Source organism: Lathamus discolor, chromosome 1, assembly GCF_037157495.1.
Source record: "Lathamus discolor isolate bLatDis1 chromosome 1, bLatDis1.hap1, whole genome shotgun sequence".
In the NCBI taxonomy this organism is placed as follows: domain Eukaryota; kingdom Metazoa; phylum Chordata; class Aves; order Psittaciformes; family Psittacidae; genus Lathamus; species Lathamus discolor.
Genome location: NC_088884.1, coordinates 48807232 through 48826103, shown reverse-complemented (window position 1 = coordinate 48826103; position 18872 = coordinate 48807232). Strand labels below are relative to the sequence as shown.

The 18872-nt window shown below is 38.4% G+C and overlaps 1 protein-coding gene across 6 annotated transcripts in view; it reads left to right on the top strand.

Moving 5' to 3' along the window:
• Positions 1-18458, top strand: part of ATP2B1 (ATPase plasma membrane Ca2+ transporting 1) — a 65622-nt gene extending 47164 nt beyond the window's left edge. For 5 of the 6 annotated variants that reach the window (XM_065670052.1, XM_065670069.1, XM_065670075.1 and 2 more), the window contains exons 11-21: positions 147-388; positions 3136-3373; positions 4218-4397; positions 4478-4565; positions 4855-4961; positions 7669-7860; positions 8061-8274; positions 8408-8619; positions 9673-9780; positions 12202-12384; positions 16967-18458. In XM_065670052.1, the coding sequence (XP_065526124.1) occupies positions 147-388; positions 3136-3373; positions 4218-4397; positions 4478-4565; positions 4855-4961; positions 7669-7860; positions 8061-8274; positions 8408-8619; positions 9673-9780; positions 12202-12384; positions 16967-17278 (2076 nt within the window). In that variant the 3' untranslated portion in view covers positions 17279-18458. Of the gene's footprint in view, positions 1-146; positions 389-3135; positions 3374-4217; positions 4398-4477; positions 4566-4854; positions 4962-7668; positions 7861-8060; positions 8275-8407; positions 8620-9672; positions 9781-12201; positions 12385-12618; positions 12778-16966 lie in introns of all 6 variants that reach the window. The other variant, XM_065670082.1, reaches the window with a different exon arrangement.
• Positions 18459-18872: the final 414 nt, after the last annotated feature.

Sequence of the window (18872 nt, the reverse complement as noted above, 5' to 3'; positions counted from 1 at the left end):
ATGAATTTATAGAGTAAGCACTGTGAAAGTGAGACTTCCCCATCCCAGAGTTAAGCTTGGCCTTGACTTCTTTTTTTCTAAATGCTGTACTTCAGTGGTTCATAAGTTAACCTCCTAATCAGTGAAGGTTCTTGTTGTTCTTGCAGCCTCCTGAAAAAGAAGGTGGCCTACCACGTCATGTTGGAAATAAAACTGAATGTGCCTTGCTGGGATTGCTCTTGGATTTAAAGCGTGATTATCAGGATGTAAGAAATGAGATACCAGAAGAGGATTTGTACAAAGTGTACACCTTCAACTCTGTTAGAAAGTCTATGAGTACTGTCTTAAAAAACTCTGATGGCAGTTTCCGGATATTCAGTAAAGGTGCCTCTGAGATAGTTCTTAAAAAGTAAGAACAACTATTGTAATTCAGCACTTAAATGTGGCTAAATGTTCTGATAAGTGAGGAGACTGAAGTGCTAAACAACATTGTGCCATAGCCTGTGAAATACTTCTGTTGCCCTACTTTCAAACAAGTGCAGCAGTCCTGTACCTCTCTGATTGCAGCCAACTTCCCAGCTTGTCTCCTTCAATTGTTTGACTTTCTACAGCAAGAAAGGCAATTAGCATTTAGGTTACTTTAATTTTGACACCCCAGCCCTGCTCCCCCAAAAATGAGCTGATGTGGTTCATTTGTGAACTCTCTTAGAGGAAATTATCTATGAAGTGATAAGTTCTGTAGGTAAACTATTCAAGTTTTAGTTGTGGTTGGTCAAAATGCTCACTCATCTTCCAGTAAAGTCCCATCAAGAAGCACTTGTGCCTTTGATTGCTTTTAGCTTCAAAAGACTGTGCAGGCTGGTGTCGAAGTTAGTCATTTTAAAAGGTGGTTTAACTTGGCCAATGGAAAAACTTGAGGGTTTTTTAATGTGACAAAGCAAATTGCTTCTTTATCCATCTGCCCATCCATAGAGGATTTATTAGTATGAGATAAGACTGTTACTGAGAGATTACTCACCACGGGGACAAACCTTTAGGTGTAAAGAATGCTGTGATAAGTCCTAATTAGACAAGAAGGGAAGGCAAGCATGTATGCATCATGTTCTCGAGGAACAGCAGTGGTAGGCATTCTGGTTGTGGTTCTGACATCAGATTCTTTCTAGTCCAGGTAGCACATAGATAATACCTGTTCAGTTTACCTTTTTGCTTGCTACTAGACCCCCAAATAATTATCCAGGAAAGTACTAACGCACTACAGGAAAAACACAAAATCTTCCTTATCCTCAATTTAGTAATGTCAGTCTTTAAAGGACTCTTGTTCCTTTTGATACAGAACTTGGAAGTAATTTTTTTCATAGCGAGGTTTTAAGTCAAGTCTCATCAGTGAATAAGTAAGTATGCCTATATTTGCATCTACCCTCAGAAGTATTTTGTACCTTACTATGTTACTGAGCAATTGAAATATAGAAGTTGGTAGAATTCATTCAGCCTCATGTGGTCTGCTTGGCTTCATACCTGAGATAAGAAAATAAATAATAAGGGCACTTGGCAAAGAACAAGAAAACTGATTTGGATACTGTTGGAATAGTTGTAACTCCAAAACTATTTCAGAGTATGTACTGACTGGGAGAACTCTTAGCAGCATAAACCACTTTCTTTACCTGCCACCTATGCAGTGCCAGAAATTAATCTCGGAGTTTGTAACCTCATTTCTAAAGTGTACTGCTTATTCGTTATTATAACATGTATGACTGTTCTTGAGCACTGAAAACTTAAACATGAATATTTATAAGATGCAAATGACTCCCTAACAAGTGTAGAAAAAATGCAGCAAACTTTTTCAAGCAGAGCAGCTCCATTAATTATTTTTTTTCCTTTGTGCTTAAGTCAAATATTTGAAATATGTTTCAATATAATCTGTACATAGAGTTTATTGGCTTTAGTAATCTTGGAATGCTTTGAATTCGTCATAAGCCCTGTGATTGCAGGTAACACAAGATATCCTTAGTTGGTTGCTGACATTTGAACAGATAACCAAAATCAAGAAATTTAGATAAGACTTCAATTTTCAGTTATGATGAATATTATGAAGCTTCAAGGGACTGCTTCATTTCCATTTCCATATCCTGGACAAGGTGGAAACTATTTTAGATGTATCACACCTGGGAATTCCGTAACCCCTTGAGACTAAACATTTAAACATAACAGTAGTCCTCTTGAGTGATATGCCACGTCTGAACTTAATATGTAAAAAAAAAAAAAAGTCATAAATTCTTACATTTTTTTTTAGTGCTACATTAGTACTAATTTGTAAAACAAGTGCTTATGGCATTGCTTTATGGCAAAACTTGGCTAAGTATGCAGATGAACAAGACTAAATTTATTGTTCAAACTAGTTGGTAGTGTTATATTCGTATTAGTGAAGTGTATATATAAGCTGTCTGTGAAGGCAGTGGTATCTTTGGCATGAAGAAACTAAAGAAACAACTAAAAGCATGTGTTGAAATGCTGGAGTACATAGTGTTGAATCTAATCTCTTATATAAACATTTAAATCAGATTTCAGTATTTGCTTTTAATTTAATATTTCACATTAAGAACTCTATGCCAGATGCTCTCTGAATTTTCTGCACTTAGCTGGGGGGGGGCAAGCCTTACTACTCCAGGATATGAGTACCAGAGTTTGCTTTCAGTGCTGTAAGTTTAGTGCTTACAGCTGTTTAAGCACCACATGCCTGTTCTGGAAGCATACTGCTCTTCTGAGGCTTGTGTAACTAGTAACAAGGTGGGATTATTTTGTTGAACTTGAAACTGGAGTGACTTGACTCAACCAGTGCAGACACTAGTCTGTTTACATACAATGGAGAAATGGATACTTCTGGGAGGTAACTAAAGTTTGTGTGCTAAATTTGTTGGGCATTATTTTCATCCTAGGATGACTGTTAACTTTTTACAGCTAGGATGTTTTGCAGTTGGGACAAGATTAAGCACATATGGAGAAAATTACTTCAGAGGTGTTGCTACGGGCCTTTTCTGTATGTGTTCAAGTCTAGTGAAAGCAAAGCTTGTGGAAACTTACTGGAGTTGACTAATAAGCCATTGAATGGCTTGAACTTCTGGTTAAAATATGCTAACTTTTCAAATCGTTCCTTTTCAGGTGCTTCAAAATACTGAGTGCTAATGGAGAACCAAAGGTATTTAGACCTAGGGACCGTGATGATATCGTGAAAACTGTAATTGAGCCAATGGCTTCTGAGGGGCTCAGAACCATCTGTTTGGCATTCCGGGACTTCCCAGCAGGGGAACCTGAGCCAGAATGGGATAATGAAAATGATATTGTTACTGGCCTGACATGCATTGCTGTTGTCGGGATTGAAGATCCTGTGAGACCTGAGGTAGGGTCATTGACTAAACTGCAGTGATTGTATTATGGATCTTGATTCTTGTTGTTTGTTATGCAGAGAGTACATGAAACTGAATTGCTATTGTATGCCTTAAGCATGGTTAATTAATGAAAGTTAATGGAGCTATAAAAGCAGATTAAAACTTCTTAATGTCACTTATGCTGTGTTATTGAAGCTCTGTACAAACTAAGGTGCTTAAGGTGCAGGGTCTTAGTAGTAGATGGAACAGCTTGTCATTTGTTTTACCACTTGGAATATTAGGAGCATTGTTTAGGATAATATTAGCCATTGTACTTGTTGCCAGCTTCTCATGGGGAATAGAGAGCAGAGTTTGTCACCTGAGAGCTGAGCTTTTGGTTGACATTTAAGGAGGGCAGTGTTTTTAAATAGTGAAAGCTTTTGTGACACATGTAAGTGGAACTCCAGTCTGATCTGTATAATCATCACTTTACACAAAAAGTCATGGGTAAAATAGTGGAGGGTTGAGATGTAATTGGTTTCACACAATCATAAATGAAAAGCCAGTACTTGGTACCTACAGCCTAATGAAGATTTTTATGGTATTTTTGAATACTGAAGTATTTAAAAACTAAGGCGGGGGGGGGGGGGGGGGGGGGGGGAATGACAACAACAAAGCCTCTGCCAGAATTGCCATTTCTGTGTTTTTCAGGAAAATTAATTGTGGTAAGATACTTTATTTTTAAATGTTCCATAACAACAGTTTTGATTTTAAAGTAAGAGCTATCCTGGATTGAGCCAAAAACATTCTTTTCACTCACATGTCTAGATTTATTCAGATAATGTACAGTCTCTGCACCTGTGTGTTTTCTTACAGGTACCTGATGCAATAAAGAAGTGTCAACGTGCAGGCATAACTGTACGTATGGTCACTGGTGATAACATTAACACTGCTCGTGCTATTGCATTAAAATGTGGTATTCTGAATCCTGGTGAAGATTTCCTGTGTTTAGAGGGCAAAGACTTTAACAGGAGAATACGCAATGAAAAAGGAGAGGTAAGCATACTGATTGTGAAGTAGATCAGCAGATATTCTAAATCGCCTAACTGTATAATATAACCAGTGTTCTTTTGCAGATAGAGCAAGAGCGAATAGATAAAATTTGGCCAAAGCTCCGTGTTCTTGCAAGATCTTCTCCCACTGACAAACACACTCTTGTAAAAGGTAATTAAAAACTATCTGTGCTTCTAAGTAAAGCTCCTAGAAAAACATCTAGAACTGAGCAGTGGGAAATGCCTATGAGGGTGTCTTCATTTGCTGAATGGTGTATTTTTTTCTTCTTCCTCTTTGAGAAGTGGAGCTAATTAGGTCTAGCTGTTCTTATTCTGGGTTTTTTTTTTTTTTTTTTTTTAATTATGACCAAGGAAGACAAAACTGGGTTTCTCTTTCAGGTTTAATCTGTGCTGTGTTGTCAATTTCAAACTCTTAACACCGAGATGTCATTTCATTTTAGGTATAATTGATAGCACTGTCTTTGAACAGAGGCAAGTTGTAGCAGTAACTGGTGATGGTACCAATGACGGTCCAGCTCTGAAGAAGGCAGATGTTGGATTTGCTATGGTATGATATTTTATTTTTAATCTTCAGCATTTTGGAGACCTATTTTGATACAGTGACTTACCAAATCACTTAAGATTAAACAACCTTGTTTGTTTCATTAGTCTAATATACAACAAAGTTAATGGAGACAACATTTCTCAGACTTAATACTAAATAACTTTTCCCTCCTTCATTCTTCTGACTTATCCATGTTCCATGTAGGAACAGAATTAATGATACTGAAGACTTCTAAAATGAGATCTGTTCAACATAAGGCAAAATGACTTTAGGTGATAGATAGCATACTGTGTTGACTTTCGGTAAAGTTTATATGCAATATGGAATGAGCTTATTCATCTGTTTTCCATGAAACAATGCACAGGAACAGGGAGACTCTAATGTATGAGACTCCCAGTTGATATTTAAAGTGGTTTTGGAGTCTATACTAAGAGACATCTCTAGTACAGCTGAAGTATCAGAGTTTTATGACAACCTAGGATTTGCGTTTGTCTGGGTGGCTTCTTAGATTACTTGGCTTTCTCAATCTAAATTCAAAACTACCCTTTCAAATGGCAGCTAAACCAAGTCTTGGCTTTAAGTGCTAATACTGGGTAGACTCATGCATTAAGTATGAAGGCTTCAGCTTTCTTTTGTCTTTCAAAACAGTGTAAGATAGGTTCCTAAAGCTTCCTTTTGCCTCAAGATTTCTCCTCAGTCTTAAGCTAGAAAGATAGTTTGGTGACAATAGGTCACTTAAGTCTTTAAAACCTCACTATAGAATCATAGAATAGTTAGAGTTGGAAATGACCTTAAGATCATCTAGCTCCACCCCCCCTGCCATGGGCAGGGACACCTCACACCAAACTATGTCACCCAAGGCGCTGTCCAGCCTGGCCTTGAACACCAGCAGGAACGGAGCATTCACAACTTCCTTGGACAACCCATTCCAGTGCCTCACCACCCTTACTGTAAAAAACTTCCTTGTATCCAATCTAAACTTCCCCTGTTTAAGTTTTGACCCATTACCCCTTGTCCTGTCACTACAGTCCCTGATGAAGAGTCCCTCCCCAGCATCCCTATAGGCCCCCTTCAGATACTGGAAGGCTGCTATTAGGTCCCCACGCAGTCTTCTCTTCTCCAGGCTGAACAGCCCCAACTTTCTCAGCCTGTCTTCACACAAGAGGTGCTCCAGCCCCCTGATCATCCTCGTGGCCCTCCTCTGGACTTGTTCCAACAGTTTCATGTCCTTTGTTGTGTTGAGGGCACCGGAACTGCACACAATACTCCAAGTGAGGTCTCACAAGAGCAGAGTAGAGGGGCAGGATCACCTCTTTCGACCTGCTGGTCACTCTCCTTTTGATTATTAAGCATTTGAAGGCAGGGGGCAGGCAGGGGGAGACAACCACATGCAGTTGCACTGATTCAGATGCTAATCTTGAAGGAAAAAATGGGAAGAGGAAGAGCTTTTGTTCATTCTTGAGGAGTGTTTTTCAAAAGCATAACTTACAAATTTTACAGCTATGTATGAAATGTAGTGACAGGACAAGGGGTAATGGGTTAAAACTTAAACAGGGGAAGTTTAAATTGGATATTAGGAGGAAATTCTTCCCTGTTAGGGTGGTGAGACACTGGAATCGGTTGCCCAGGGAGGTTGTGAGTGCTCCATCCCTGGCGGTGTTCAAGGCCAGGTTGGATGAAGCCTTGTGTGGGATGGTTTAGTGTGAGGTGTCCCTGTCCATGGCAGGGGGGTTGGAACTAGATGATCTTGAGGTCCTTTCCAACCCTAACTATTCTATGATTCTATGAAATGTTCTAGACTGTAGCACTCTTGGTTTCTTTTAACGAGTATCTGTTTTCTGCTGTTGTATAGCTGCTGTAGTTGGCACTTTCAAGGGCAGATTTATTTTAATCTTCAAGAACTTAAATGTTTCCTGCAGTTGCTGTCTATGTTCATCTGTGTAAGAAACTAATTCCTCTAACTGCTTATCTAAACAGCACTTAAAATATACCATCCTCCATATGATATTTAAAGACACTTTTTAAGGTGTGCATATAGCTGTGCAAGTGATTCATTTCCTTGGCAAAATGATATATCCAGACTAAGGATCATTAAACTGGCTGTTGAGTTAGTGTTTTTGAAATGATGAAAGAAAAATAAATATCCTTCAGGTAGATATTACACAGAACTTAGCTTAACTGTTTACTTACTGTAGGAGAGTACAGGTGCTTAAAACTTCAGAATGTCATATGGAATGACATTGCATATGCTGTTGTTTAATGCCAGTGCTCTTCTGCAACAGGTTTTTGGTAATGTGTGTCATCATTCTTCTGTGCTAAGAACGAACACATGGGTTGCCTTCTGAAGTCTGTATAGCAAACTAATTAGGACATGGACTAAACTGTAGTACTGCACCATCTGGTGGCCTTTAACTTGTACGGGGTTCAGTAACATTTCTTTGGGACAACTTAGGGTCTTTGTCGTCAACATGAGGATTTTATGTTAAGATCTTTAAAGACAACATTAAGGTTTCTGTTCTGTTTATGTTTCCCCATGCTTGTGTGGAACTTGCAAGCAGAACTTGATTCAGTAGAATATTAGATGCTTACATTAAAATAGTCCTTCAGACTTGGTGCATTCAAAGTGAATTCTGACCAAGGATATAATAGCTTCTATTATGTAAGTTGGTGCATCCTGTTATATTTCATCATATTTTTCTTTTTCTACTAGGGCATTGCAGGAACAGATGTAGCTAAAGAAGCTTCTGATATTATCCTTACAGACGACAACTTCACAAGTATTGTTAAAGCAGTTATGTGGGGACGAAATGTGTATGACAGCATCTCCAAATTTCTTCAGTTCCAGCTTACTGTCAATGTAGTAGCAGTAATTGTTGCTTTTACAGGAGCATGCATAACACAAGTACGTACTGGTGGTGGATTGTTTAGCTAATAATGGTTGAAAATGTAATGACTGATTAATTCTTGAATTCAAACTTTCAGATAAACATTAGTCCAAAGATCATAATGTTCCTCAGAACATGCCCCTGTTGTATAATAAATGCCTTTAATAGCTGCAATTTGTTCACTTTTATTGGAGGGCTTACGTATCTATCTTTATAGGATTCTCCGCTTAAAGCTGTGCAGATGCTGTGGGTAAATCTCATAATGGACACATTAGCTTCTCTTGCCCTGGCAACAGAACCACCTACTGAAGCTCTGCTGTTGCGAAAGCCTTATGGTAGAAACAAACCTTTGATTTCTCGTACAATGATGAAGAACATCTTGGGTCATGCATTCTACCAACTCGTAGTGGTCTTCACACTCCTCTTTGCTGGTAAGAATACTGAGGCTTCACAAAGTTATCCTAAAAGTCATACAGAGATGTGATCGTAAGCCCAATCATTTTGTTGTAGTATGTATGTGTAAAAACACCAATTAAGCTGCTGATAAATGCTTTTTAAACACAGGTGAGAGAATTTTTGATATCGACAGTGGAAGAAATGCACCTCTGCACGCTCCTCCTTCAGAGCATTATACTATTGTATTTAACACATTTGTGATGATGCAGCTTTTTAATGAAATTAATGCCCGGAAAATCCATGGTGAAAGAAATGTGTTTGAAGGAATCTTCAACAACGCTATCTTCTGTTCTATTGTTCTGGGGACATTTGTTGTGCAGGTAAGTAAATTCTTGGGGGGTAGGGGGACCAAATTTATAGCAGTTTAAGTAATACAAGAGTATACACCTCTGTTTCACATTGTTAGTTCACTTATTCTACCATGTTTAGGCTTTTTTTAGATGACACTTCTTCATAAGCTACTCTTATTTTCAGGGTTGCACTCTGCAAGACATCATAGTGACTGTTGGGCAACAAACCTAAATATGTAGAAATGACTCCTGACTGTAACTGTGTTCCCTTTATAAACTTGGTGGGCTGAGTGTCTTCCCAAATAAGTAACTCCTGAGTTGTTGTCTCAATATTCTATTCTGTGTTAATAAAAGAAGATACTCTTGCGATTTTCAGCTATTAGATTGTCCTCCTTAATGGTCAATACTGTCTCCTTTTCATGCCTGTCATGCTACTTGAATTGTTGATTCTCGAGGGCAACCTTACATGCATATAATTCCTATGCAGAGGGATACCTTGCTCATTAGGGCCCATAGAGCTTTTTTTAATAGTAGGTAAGTCAGTAGGAGCTCATTTATTTTAACTGAGATCTCTGCCCCTTCTCCTAAGATTTACTACATAGATGTCACACTGTGATTATTTAAAGTCTGACATTTACCACTGATGGGATACATAGTATATTCTGTTGAATTATTTCTGAAGTGTTTTATGTTTTATGGATCTACAACTTGTGTTAATAGAAACCAATTAATAAACTGGGTTTTTAAATGGGTGATGATCATGTGATAAATAACCACTGTAAATTTGTCGCATCAAATACATGCTGTAATTGTGAAACAGAACTGCAAACAAAATTAAGTAGTCAACAGGTTTTTGTGATTGTGACACTTGAAGACAAATAGGTAGCTGTTGAAATACTGAAAAGCTGAAGACAATAGGTTTGGAAAGTTGATGAGACTGCTGAGACAGTGGATGCATAGGCTTAATAAAATGGGAAATCCTGTGCTGTAATGCAGAGTTGTCTCTAGTGATCTTGAAACATTAGGGAATTTTCTGGTAACAGGTCACTCATACATGTTGTTCAATAATGTTGCTCTTCACAGATAATTATTGTGCAGTTTGGTGGGAAGCCTTTCAGTTGCTCGGAACTCTCCATTGAGCAGTGGCTATGGTCCATTTTCCTGGGCATGGGAACACTACTTTGGGGCCAGGTAAACTAGCTTTGTCACAATGCCAAATACCTACCGCATTAAAATACTTTACATGGAAGATGAAAAATACAATGTCTTTAATATTCAGATCATTCAAGCGGACTGTATGAATATATGGAGATGAATAGTAAATACTGATTAAAATTGACTAGCTCAATAGCCAGAAAGTCTTTAGGTCAATATTCCTTACTCTTGAGTTGGTCAATTAGTTACACTTCCTAACTAGATGCTATGGCTGGTTTATGCTTAATAACTTTTAACTAGAAGAAGCTGTAGTTACTTTTAAAATACGAAATTATATCTTTAGTCAGATAAGTACTAGAAGTTCTGTAAGAATACAGATGCAGTGAACATGTTAATGTTGGAATACATTTAACTTTGCAATGAATGATTTTCTTGAAAAATCAGATGTTAAACTTGCCAGTATTTTCTTGATTTAAAAACTTCTGGAGTAGCAAGAAATGCAGCAAAACTGAAAACCAACTTTCTCTGAAGGTTCATTTGAAAAATTATGAAATAATTGGAAAGTTATCTCCCCTATTAAGCTACTGCATTTTGATTTTTATTTCCTCGCTCGCTTAGGGTTTCATTACTATTGCATGCACAACAGTGCTGGTAAGCAGCAAGCTGATTTACATGAAACTTTAGAGCAACAGAGTTTTCCATTATTTAATGACATACTTGTCTAAACTTTTCATACCACATGAAGAGTTTTCCATTACAGTATCTTTCCTTCCATTATGAAAAGGACACTTCAGGTTTCGGTATAAAATTGGTAGGGTGAATTTTAGTTGTAAATACATACATACATACATATATACATATATATATGTGCATATTCTGCAAGTGGGTATAAGCTTTTTAATAAGGCTTTCTGGAACATTAATAATTAAAAAAATAAAATCAAATAGAGTCACTCTGAGGTTCAAAAGTAGCCTAGAAAAAAATCAAGATGGTTCAAAATACCTTTGACCCAAAGCGTCTTGCAAGGGCAAAGCTTCCCTGCTGCAGTTCATGCTGCTCTAGCGTCTCATTACAGCCAAAGAACTTTTGATTTTTCTGGGAATAATAGAAATTGAAGTGTGATCTGGGAGCATTCATAATAGCAATTTCAGCATAAAGGGCTGTTTATCTTGCTTTTGGAGCAGTCTTTTTCCTCTGCAGCTGCTGAAATGGTCGTCTAGGTTTGTGATGGTCAAGGAAAGCAGTCTTGGAACTGGTCTGGATCTGCTAGATGGGACGTATCAAAAGATGACTCCCCTTAACTACATAGTTCACCAGAATAGCCCTGAAGGTGGGGATGAAAAGGAAAGCTGGAACGGCCATATGTAGCTTTTATTTAGTTTAAGAGAGTGTATACCTAGTTTCAAAGTAACAGTTTGGGATAGGGTTTTGGAAACATCACTTACCTTGCAAATGGATTGCTGCCTTCCAGGTCACAAAAGAATGCATGTCTGTTCTATATTTCTGAAGCAACTGTGGCTACTTTCATTAAATGATCATAGAATCATAGAACAGTTAGGGTTGGAAAGGACCTTAAGATCATCTATTTCCACCCCCCCTGCCATGGACAGGGACACCTCACACCAAACTATGTCACCCAAGGCTCTGTCCAGCCTGGCCTTGAACACCACCAGGGATGGAGCATTCACAACTTCCTTGGGCAACCCATTCCCGTGCATCACCACCCTTACTGTAAAAAACTTCCTCCTTATATCCAAGCTAAACTTCCCCTGTTTAAACTTGAACCGGTTACCCCTTGTCCTATCACTACAGTCCCTGATGAAGAGTCCCTCCCCAGCATCCTTATAGGCCCCCTTCAGATACTGGAAGGCTGCTGTGAGGTCTCCACGCAGCCTTCTCTTCTCCAGGCTGAACAGCCCCAACTTTCTCAGCCTGTCTTCACACAAGAGGTGCTCCAGTCCCCTGGTCATCCTCGTGGCCCTCCTCTGGACTTGTTCCAATGATATATCTCATTTGAGGTAACACATTATGCTCATCAAATGGATGGAGCTCTGAAAGCTGTAGATACAAGCACAGTCTGCAGAATTAATGGCTTTTGTAGCTCCAGTACTGCTTCTTCCTGGCATAGTGAGTAATGTGAAAGTGGAATTCTGTGTCCCTAGCAAGGAAGATTTATAGTCCAGGTTTATATTTCACATATCAGTTAAAGTGGTAAGGATATTCATAGCTTTGCAGCTATTTAGGGATCCCTCTACATTGATGCATTTATCCCCTTTAGAGAATCTGTTTTTTCAACTTTGCTAATTGTGTGTAGGATATTATGTTAAGCCTCAAGTCTGGTATTTCTTTTTCCTTTATTTTCTTTTGTGGGTTTTTTTTTTTTTTTTGTTTGTTTGTTTGTTTTGGGTTTTTTTTTTTTAAGAATAATCCTGATTCATATTTTTCATTCACCGATAGTTGATTTCAACAATTCCAACCAGCCGCCTGAAATTCCTTAAAGAAGCTGGTCATGGAACACAAAAGGAAGAGATTCCTGAAGAAGAACTAGCAGAAGACGTAGAGGAGATTGATCACGCTGAGAGAGAATTACGTCGTGGTCAGATCTTGTGGTTTAGGGGCCTAAACAGGATACAAACTCAGGTATGGTCTTGAAAAAGGTAGGACACAGGGGGTGTTATGAGGGAAATCTCTCCATCTCCAGTCCTTTGACTAAGGTGGCAGTTCTAACTCGTGTGGCTGAGACTGTCAAAAGGGGGGATGGATGGATGTGTAATCCCTCAGTCCTCTGTTTTCTTCAGCTCTAAATGCAACTCTTGCCTGTGTATCTCTCTATTAAAAAAAGTGCCTTTTCTCTTTACTTTTTGTGTGTTATAGATGGGATGGTCCTTTCTCTTGTTCTCTCTCTCTCTTGCTGAGCAAGCTGTCACAATCTCTGATTCCTTGCAGATGGATGTAGTGAATGCTTTCCAGAGTGGAAGTACCATTCAGGGGGCTCTAAGGCGGCAACCCTCCATCGCCAGCCAGCACCATGATGTAACAAATATTTCTACCCCTACACATGTAGTGTTTTCCTCTACTACTGCTTCTACTACTGTGGGGTGTGAGTGTGTGTTCCTAAAGTGCATGAAATTAACATTTCCTAATTCACGTACCTAACGTTTCTCATTTTCTCCTTAGTACTTAAAATCATCGTTCAGGCTTTTATAGAGCTCTTCCACAAAGTGGAGTCCTCAAGACTTTTTTTTCTTAGAGGGCTGAGAACAGGTGGAACAGTTTCAACAAAAGACTTTAATGTGAAAGCTGTGAGCCTGCACATTCTGTGCCTTCATCCATTTGTGTACAGGGGGATGTGTAAGATAAAATGGGAAAACTGTTGTAAATGTTCGAGTATATGCCTCTTAGTGTGACTTACATTGAGTAAGTGAATTAACTGCATAGTCATGGACCCAGGTCCACAAAAATAGATGTCTTGCACTGCAGCACAAGTGATACTTAAGGTAAACAAGCTGATGGGAAAGCAAATGATATATTAAAGATATGAATGTAGTTAGAATATGGAACACTAAATACGTTTTCTTTGTAGCCTGTAAAGAGCTTCTGAATCTCTGCTTTTGTTGGACCTTTTTAACTGAATAACACAACTTTCTCAACATCAGGATTCAGGTGGCGAAACAAGGCTTCTAAAATGCATGCAAGTCAGAAGAACTTTCCAGTAGATCATATAAAAGGAAAATAATGTTTAAGCATTGAATGTTCAAATTGCCATTCAAATCTGAAGGGGTTTTTCTCTCTAGGTTCTTCTGGCAGCAGTTCATAAGCCATCAGTGAAAGTAAAGATTGCCTTACCTTAATTCTGCCCTTTTTATATTGTGCTCTAAGTGGCATTTTGGTTACAGCCTTCCTCTGTAGAGGCTAGAGATTTAATTTTTTGTGTATATGAGTTTAAACTCTGGAGTCTGAAGATGCGTAACAGTTGTAGTTGAATACTGATAGCTAATATCTATTGCTGAAAGAGTTTTCCATCTTAATTATATATTCCATGTTAACTTCCTTCTTAAGTTTCCTAGAGACTGGTTAAATAATTGTTTCTTAAAACTGAGAGGGTTTTTCTTTCCCCCCTGCTTTTTAAACTTTCAGATTACCAGATGGATGAAGACCCTTAATTTCAGGAGCTGTCTTATCAGAAATGTTCTCTCTTGGTTTTGTTTGTTTGGGTGGGCTGGGGTTTTTTTTTTGGCTTTGGCCAGAATTCCTGTGTGAGCTTCACCAAGTGTTTACCTCTGTACTTGTTCTCCATTGCTGAGACAGGTATTTTCCTACCTTGCAGTAGTGTTAAAAAGCTCAGCTCACAAATTCACGTGCCTCGAGAACATGAAATGTGAAAAGTAGATTTAACAGTAAGGATGCACAGGATTGCATCTCCTAGTTAAAATGCTAATTAGTAACCTGTATCCCTAACTACACTCAAGAACATTAATTAGACATTCAGAACTCTCTAGAGAGCAACTTCATGCCATGCTGCCATTTGATCAGAATCTAAAGGGCACTGCAGCATCTCATTGCATCAAATGACCAATGCAGATACAGAGCCACAATAGCAGAGAACTAGTTTTTGATCCTTACTAAGTAGTACAGCCTTCTGCTACACCCTCCAGGAGAGCAACTTTTGATAACTAATAAGTATTAATGGGAAGCAGATGTGTTATTTCATTATGTCTCTTTTTCAGAGCTGTTTGTTGGAAAATTGTTCAGCTGTTCCTATGAAGTGAGGTTGCAACTCTTAAGCAGCCATCTGGCTAGAAGGTTTTGGAGTGCTTACTGCATTCCTTTGCCATTCTGATACTAATATGAGGAAGGTCTGATGACAGTATAAATTACACTTAACAAATTGTCTTGTTTGCTCCTCACTTATGCAATTTATTTATAGTTATCCCTCTCATCTAATTGTCTTTAGTAGTTGAAAATAAACCCTTTGAAACACTAGATTTAAGCATAACTTAAACCACTGATAGTCTGACTTCTACCTTCATGGCTGGATTCTTTGAGGATCTTGAGTTCATAGGAGCGTCTATACCGCTTGTTTAGTATGCATTCTGCATGGGAATCAAGACTATTGTGGGTATACTTATATTCCTATGATAATTACATCTGTCCTGTTACACCAAAATTTGTTTTCCATTCCTGCTTATGTTCTAACTTACCATCTGTAAGCAATAAAAAAGTAGTCCCACAAGGCAGTCATATTTCATTCTGCCACATAAATCAGTGGTGCAGTGGGAGGCAACATGCCAAATAAAGGCATTGCAAACTTTTAGTTTGGCATTGTCACTGCTGATTTTTCTTGGTAAGTGCCAAGACAGTTTATGCAGCTTGCTTGACTTGTTTAAAGCTCATGTAACACGCCAACTCCTTAACAGTGCGCTCTATTTTTTCGTGTGATGAACAGTAAAGCATTAGCTGCTGTTGTAATCTTTCACTTCTCAAGGGCATACATCCTGTTCCCTGCTCTCCCTGTATTCATAGTTATGCCCCTCCTTGTGTGTGTGCCCCCCTGCTCCTGCCCCAAGTTGTCATTGGTAATGGGGCTCAGCTCTGTACCTGTAGGATAAAATGGGACCATGATGCTTTTGAGTAAAATTCTTTGTGCAAGTACTCTGAGGAGCTAGGGGTGGGAACAGCACTGTTTCTGGATGTCAAAGAACATGGTCAGAACCTAAGACTCTCATAATGTGCAGTGATTCTCTGATAACAAATCTGATAATGCATTGCTTTTAGGGACTTCTCTGTTTTCAGTGAGGTTGGCTGGTATATTTTAGCTGCTTTTGAAGTCTGCTTGACCGTCCACCTTCATTCCTTCACCTGGAAGCCACTTTATTTTTACTGTCAAGGAACTCTATGGAAGCACTAGTCACAACACATTTCTCAGCTTGAAACAAGTCATCTTGGAAGCACTTAATATCTTTAAATTGGACTTACTGTTTGTCACAGTAAGTTCTTGTTTACTCAGGGTTGCTCTGCTGCTTATAGTACAACAGAAGAGCTTTGGGATTGAAACTGCTTTGCTGGGTACACCCAGAGTAGAGATGCTGAGAACTGAACAGGGAACTAACGGATGGGGAAACTGTATCTTGATTAAAGGGTTGGACAAAGGGGTTACTGACTGCTGCCTAACCTTTGTTTTATCAGTGCAAGAATGAATTCTGAATTTCTGTAGTTGGTGAGGGAAGTGTGTGGGGTGTGGGAGGGAAAAGGGTGAGCGGGAAGGAGGTTTCATCATTCACGTCACAATTTGGAAAGCTTAAATTCAAGTCAATCCTGGACATGCGCAGTTTGCAAAATGAAGGTGTACTTTATTCTACCTAATTTGAGTCTAGAATGTTATGTATTCTGTAAATTTAGCTTTTTGATTTGAAGAACATTAGTTAAGAAATGAAAGGACTTGAAATAATATTCTCCCTGGGAATTTTGTCCATGAATTCAGTGTAAATTGAAGACTGGAGTAAAGGCTGATCACCTGGTTTTCTCATACTTGAATAGTCTCTTCAAAGTTACAACCTGTCGCGGCTACGTAGTTATACAATATAGTATTCAATTTCCTAGTTCTGGTCTTAAGTTTCCAAAGCACTTTTCAGTAAGGAGCTTTCTCTAGTGTTGTAAATGGGTATATACTCGAATATTTACAGCTGTTACAGTGGTATTCTTTTTTGCATGACTCTTTGTAAGTGTCCGGTCATTGTGACATTGGCTTACACTTGCTTGGCTTTTTCATAGTCAGTTGACATCCTAATTCCTAGCATGAGAATTAGTGACCCTTTTATCCTCTAACTTATTTCCAGCCTCTTCCCTCTTCCCCCACTCCCACCTCCCCCAAGTATTCAATAAAACACTCACTGAGAGTTAATTGGTGAATAAGTAAATAATTGTCAGCCTCACTTCTGAAAAACACTTAGCCCATATTAAATAATTGAACCTTTCTAGTGCCATGAATGAATCTTAGGCCCTTCAGCTTTTTGCAGTACTTGTGCAATTTTTATTCCTACTGTGTAGACTGGCAGTGCTCTACTGAAACGCTCTTCATTTTTTACAGTTTATTGCAAGTTCCACTGCATCATACACAAATTTGATTCACTCATGTCTAGCTGTTTGTGGATTCAGACTCATAAGAACCATGCCATTGCCAGAAGCCTGCAGCATTCTAACGACCTTTTTCCTTTGTTCACAGATCCGAGTGGTGAATGCATTTCGTAGCTCCTTGTATGAGGGGCTAGAGAAACCTGAGACACGAAGTTCAATTCACAATTTTATGACGCATCCTGAGTTTAGAATAGAAGACTCCGAGCCTCATATTCCCCTTATTGATGATACTGATGCTGAAGATGATGCTCCAACAAAACGCAACTCTACTCCCCCACCCTCTCCCAATAAAAATAACAATGCGGTTGACAGTGGAATTCACCTTACAACAGACATGAACAAGTCTGCTACCTCTTCATCCCCAGGGAGCCCGCTACATAGTTTGGAAACATCACTCTGATTGTAAGCTGAATGTTAACACACTAGCTGCATTGTAAAGAAATTGAAACTGGGTCTCTTCACACATTATGATGGACAAGATGATATTCTTGTCTCGGACTTCAACAGAAGACACACTTGTACGAATGTAGATTTATTTTTTTAAAAAACAAAAGCTTTCTGCCAGACTGGAGGGTGCTTTTCTGGGGTGGGAGTAATAATGAACTCTGACAGATAAACAGTAACTCAGCATAAGTGACCTGTGGATCATCTGTTGTACTTAAGAATGGTCCTGAACAGTGTGTTAGCAGAGCTTTAGTTTATCATGATCCTTTTCTGAGGGAAAGGCTGGGAAGGGCAAGGAGGCCCTGGATCGTTGAATTGATACTTTAATTTCTGCTGTTGGCTGTTAATAATTTGGATTATTTATGTTTATAAATGATACAGATCTGTTTACAAGGTTTGTAGATACTTTTTTGTTCCTGTTCATAGATGGGAAGCTTCCTTATAAATGATGCGGAGAAAAAGTAAAAAAACAAAAAAACAAAAAAAAAACCCCAAAAAAAAAACCAAAACAAAAAAACTAGTCCTTCAAATACTGCTGTATTTTCAGGAAAAGGGTGTTTCTATTGAAACTGTACTAAATTTTGCCTGCAATTTACCTTGTTAAATATTGTAGATAAATTGCTACTACTAATAGCCAAATAGATAACACTAATGCTTTGTAAAAACATGAGCAGTGGTGTTCTAATGAAGTTATGGCCTCTGTCCTAATTAGTTTCTTAAATACATTTACTACTTAATGGTTTTGAAACAATTGTTTAATTTTTAAAAATTTTGAGAAACATACTGAATAACTTTTGTTCAGAACTTAGTAGGATTGTTTAATGCAGGACATCAATCTGTGATGGAACTTGCTTGAAATATTTCTGTTATCTCGGGCAAAATGGATTAAATCAAAATACATCAGAATCTTAGTCCTTTGTTTTTGTCTAAACATGTTAGTTTAGTGCTGTCTTGGTGAACTGTGAGTGGAACTGTGATTTTTATTTTATTTTTTTTCTAATCTATAGAATCCTTCATGCAGCATGAGGGCTGTTGGCATTTTGAAAGGTTGTTAGTGGGTAGCATACATGTTCTCCTTTTTGTTTTTGGAACTTGTTTGTAAACATGAATAAATCTGCCCTTTTGTTAAAATAAAATTGCAGCAATGGTTTCTTACAGATTATTTTTTCTTCTCAGCTCCTTCACTGGAAACACTGAAAAAGTATTCTTTTATATTGCTGGTTAACTTTACACTGCAATTTCAAGATGGTAACAGCCCCACTAACAATAGTACTTTGGGTAAATGGAGTCATGGTGGCTGCCTCCAGAATGAATGTAAGCCAGAGTACTCAAAAGTCTTCACTGAGCCAAAAGGATACTCCTTGGGAATGAATAGGTCTGCCTGAAATGCTGAGACTTTCTGTGAGTACTGCGTGATAAATGTATCCCTGACCACATAAGTGAGGGGAAACTGAGAACTGACATACAGCACGGGTGAAAATACATTTTTCAGTTGATTAACATCTTGTGCACCAAAACTGACCTGCCTAGCGATTGACTGAAGTTATGAT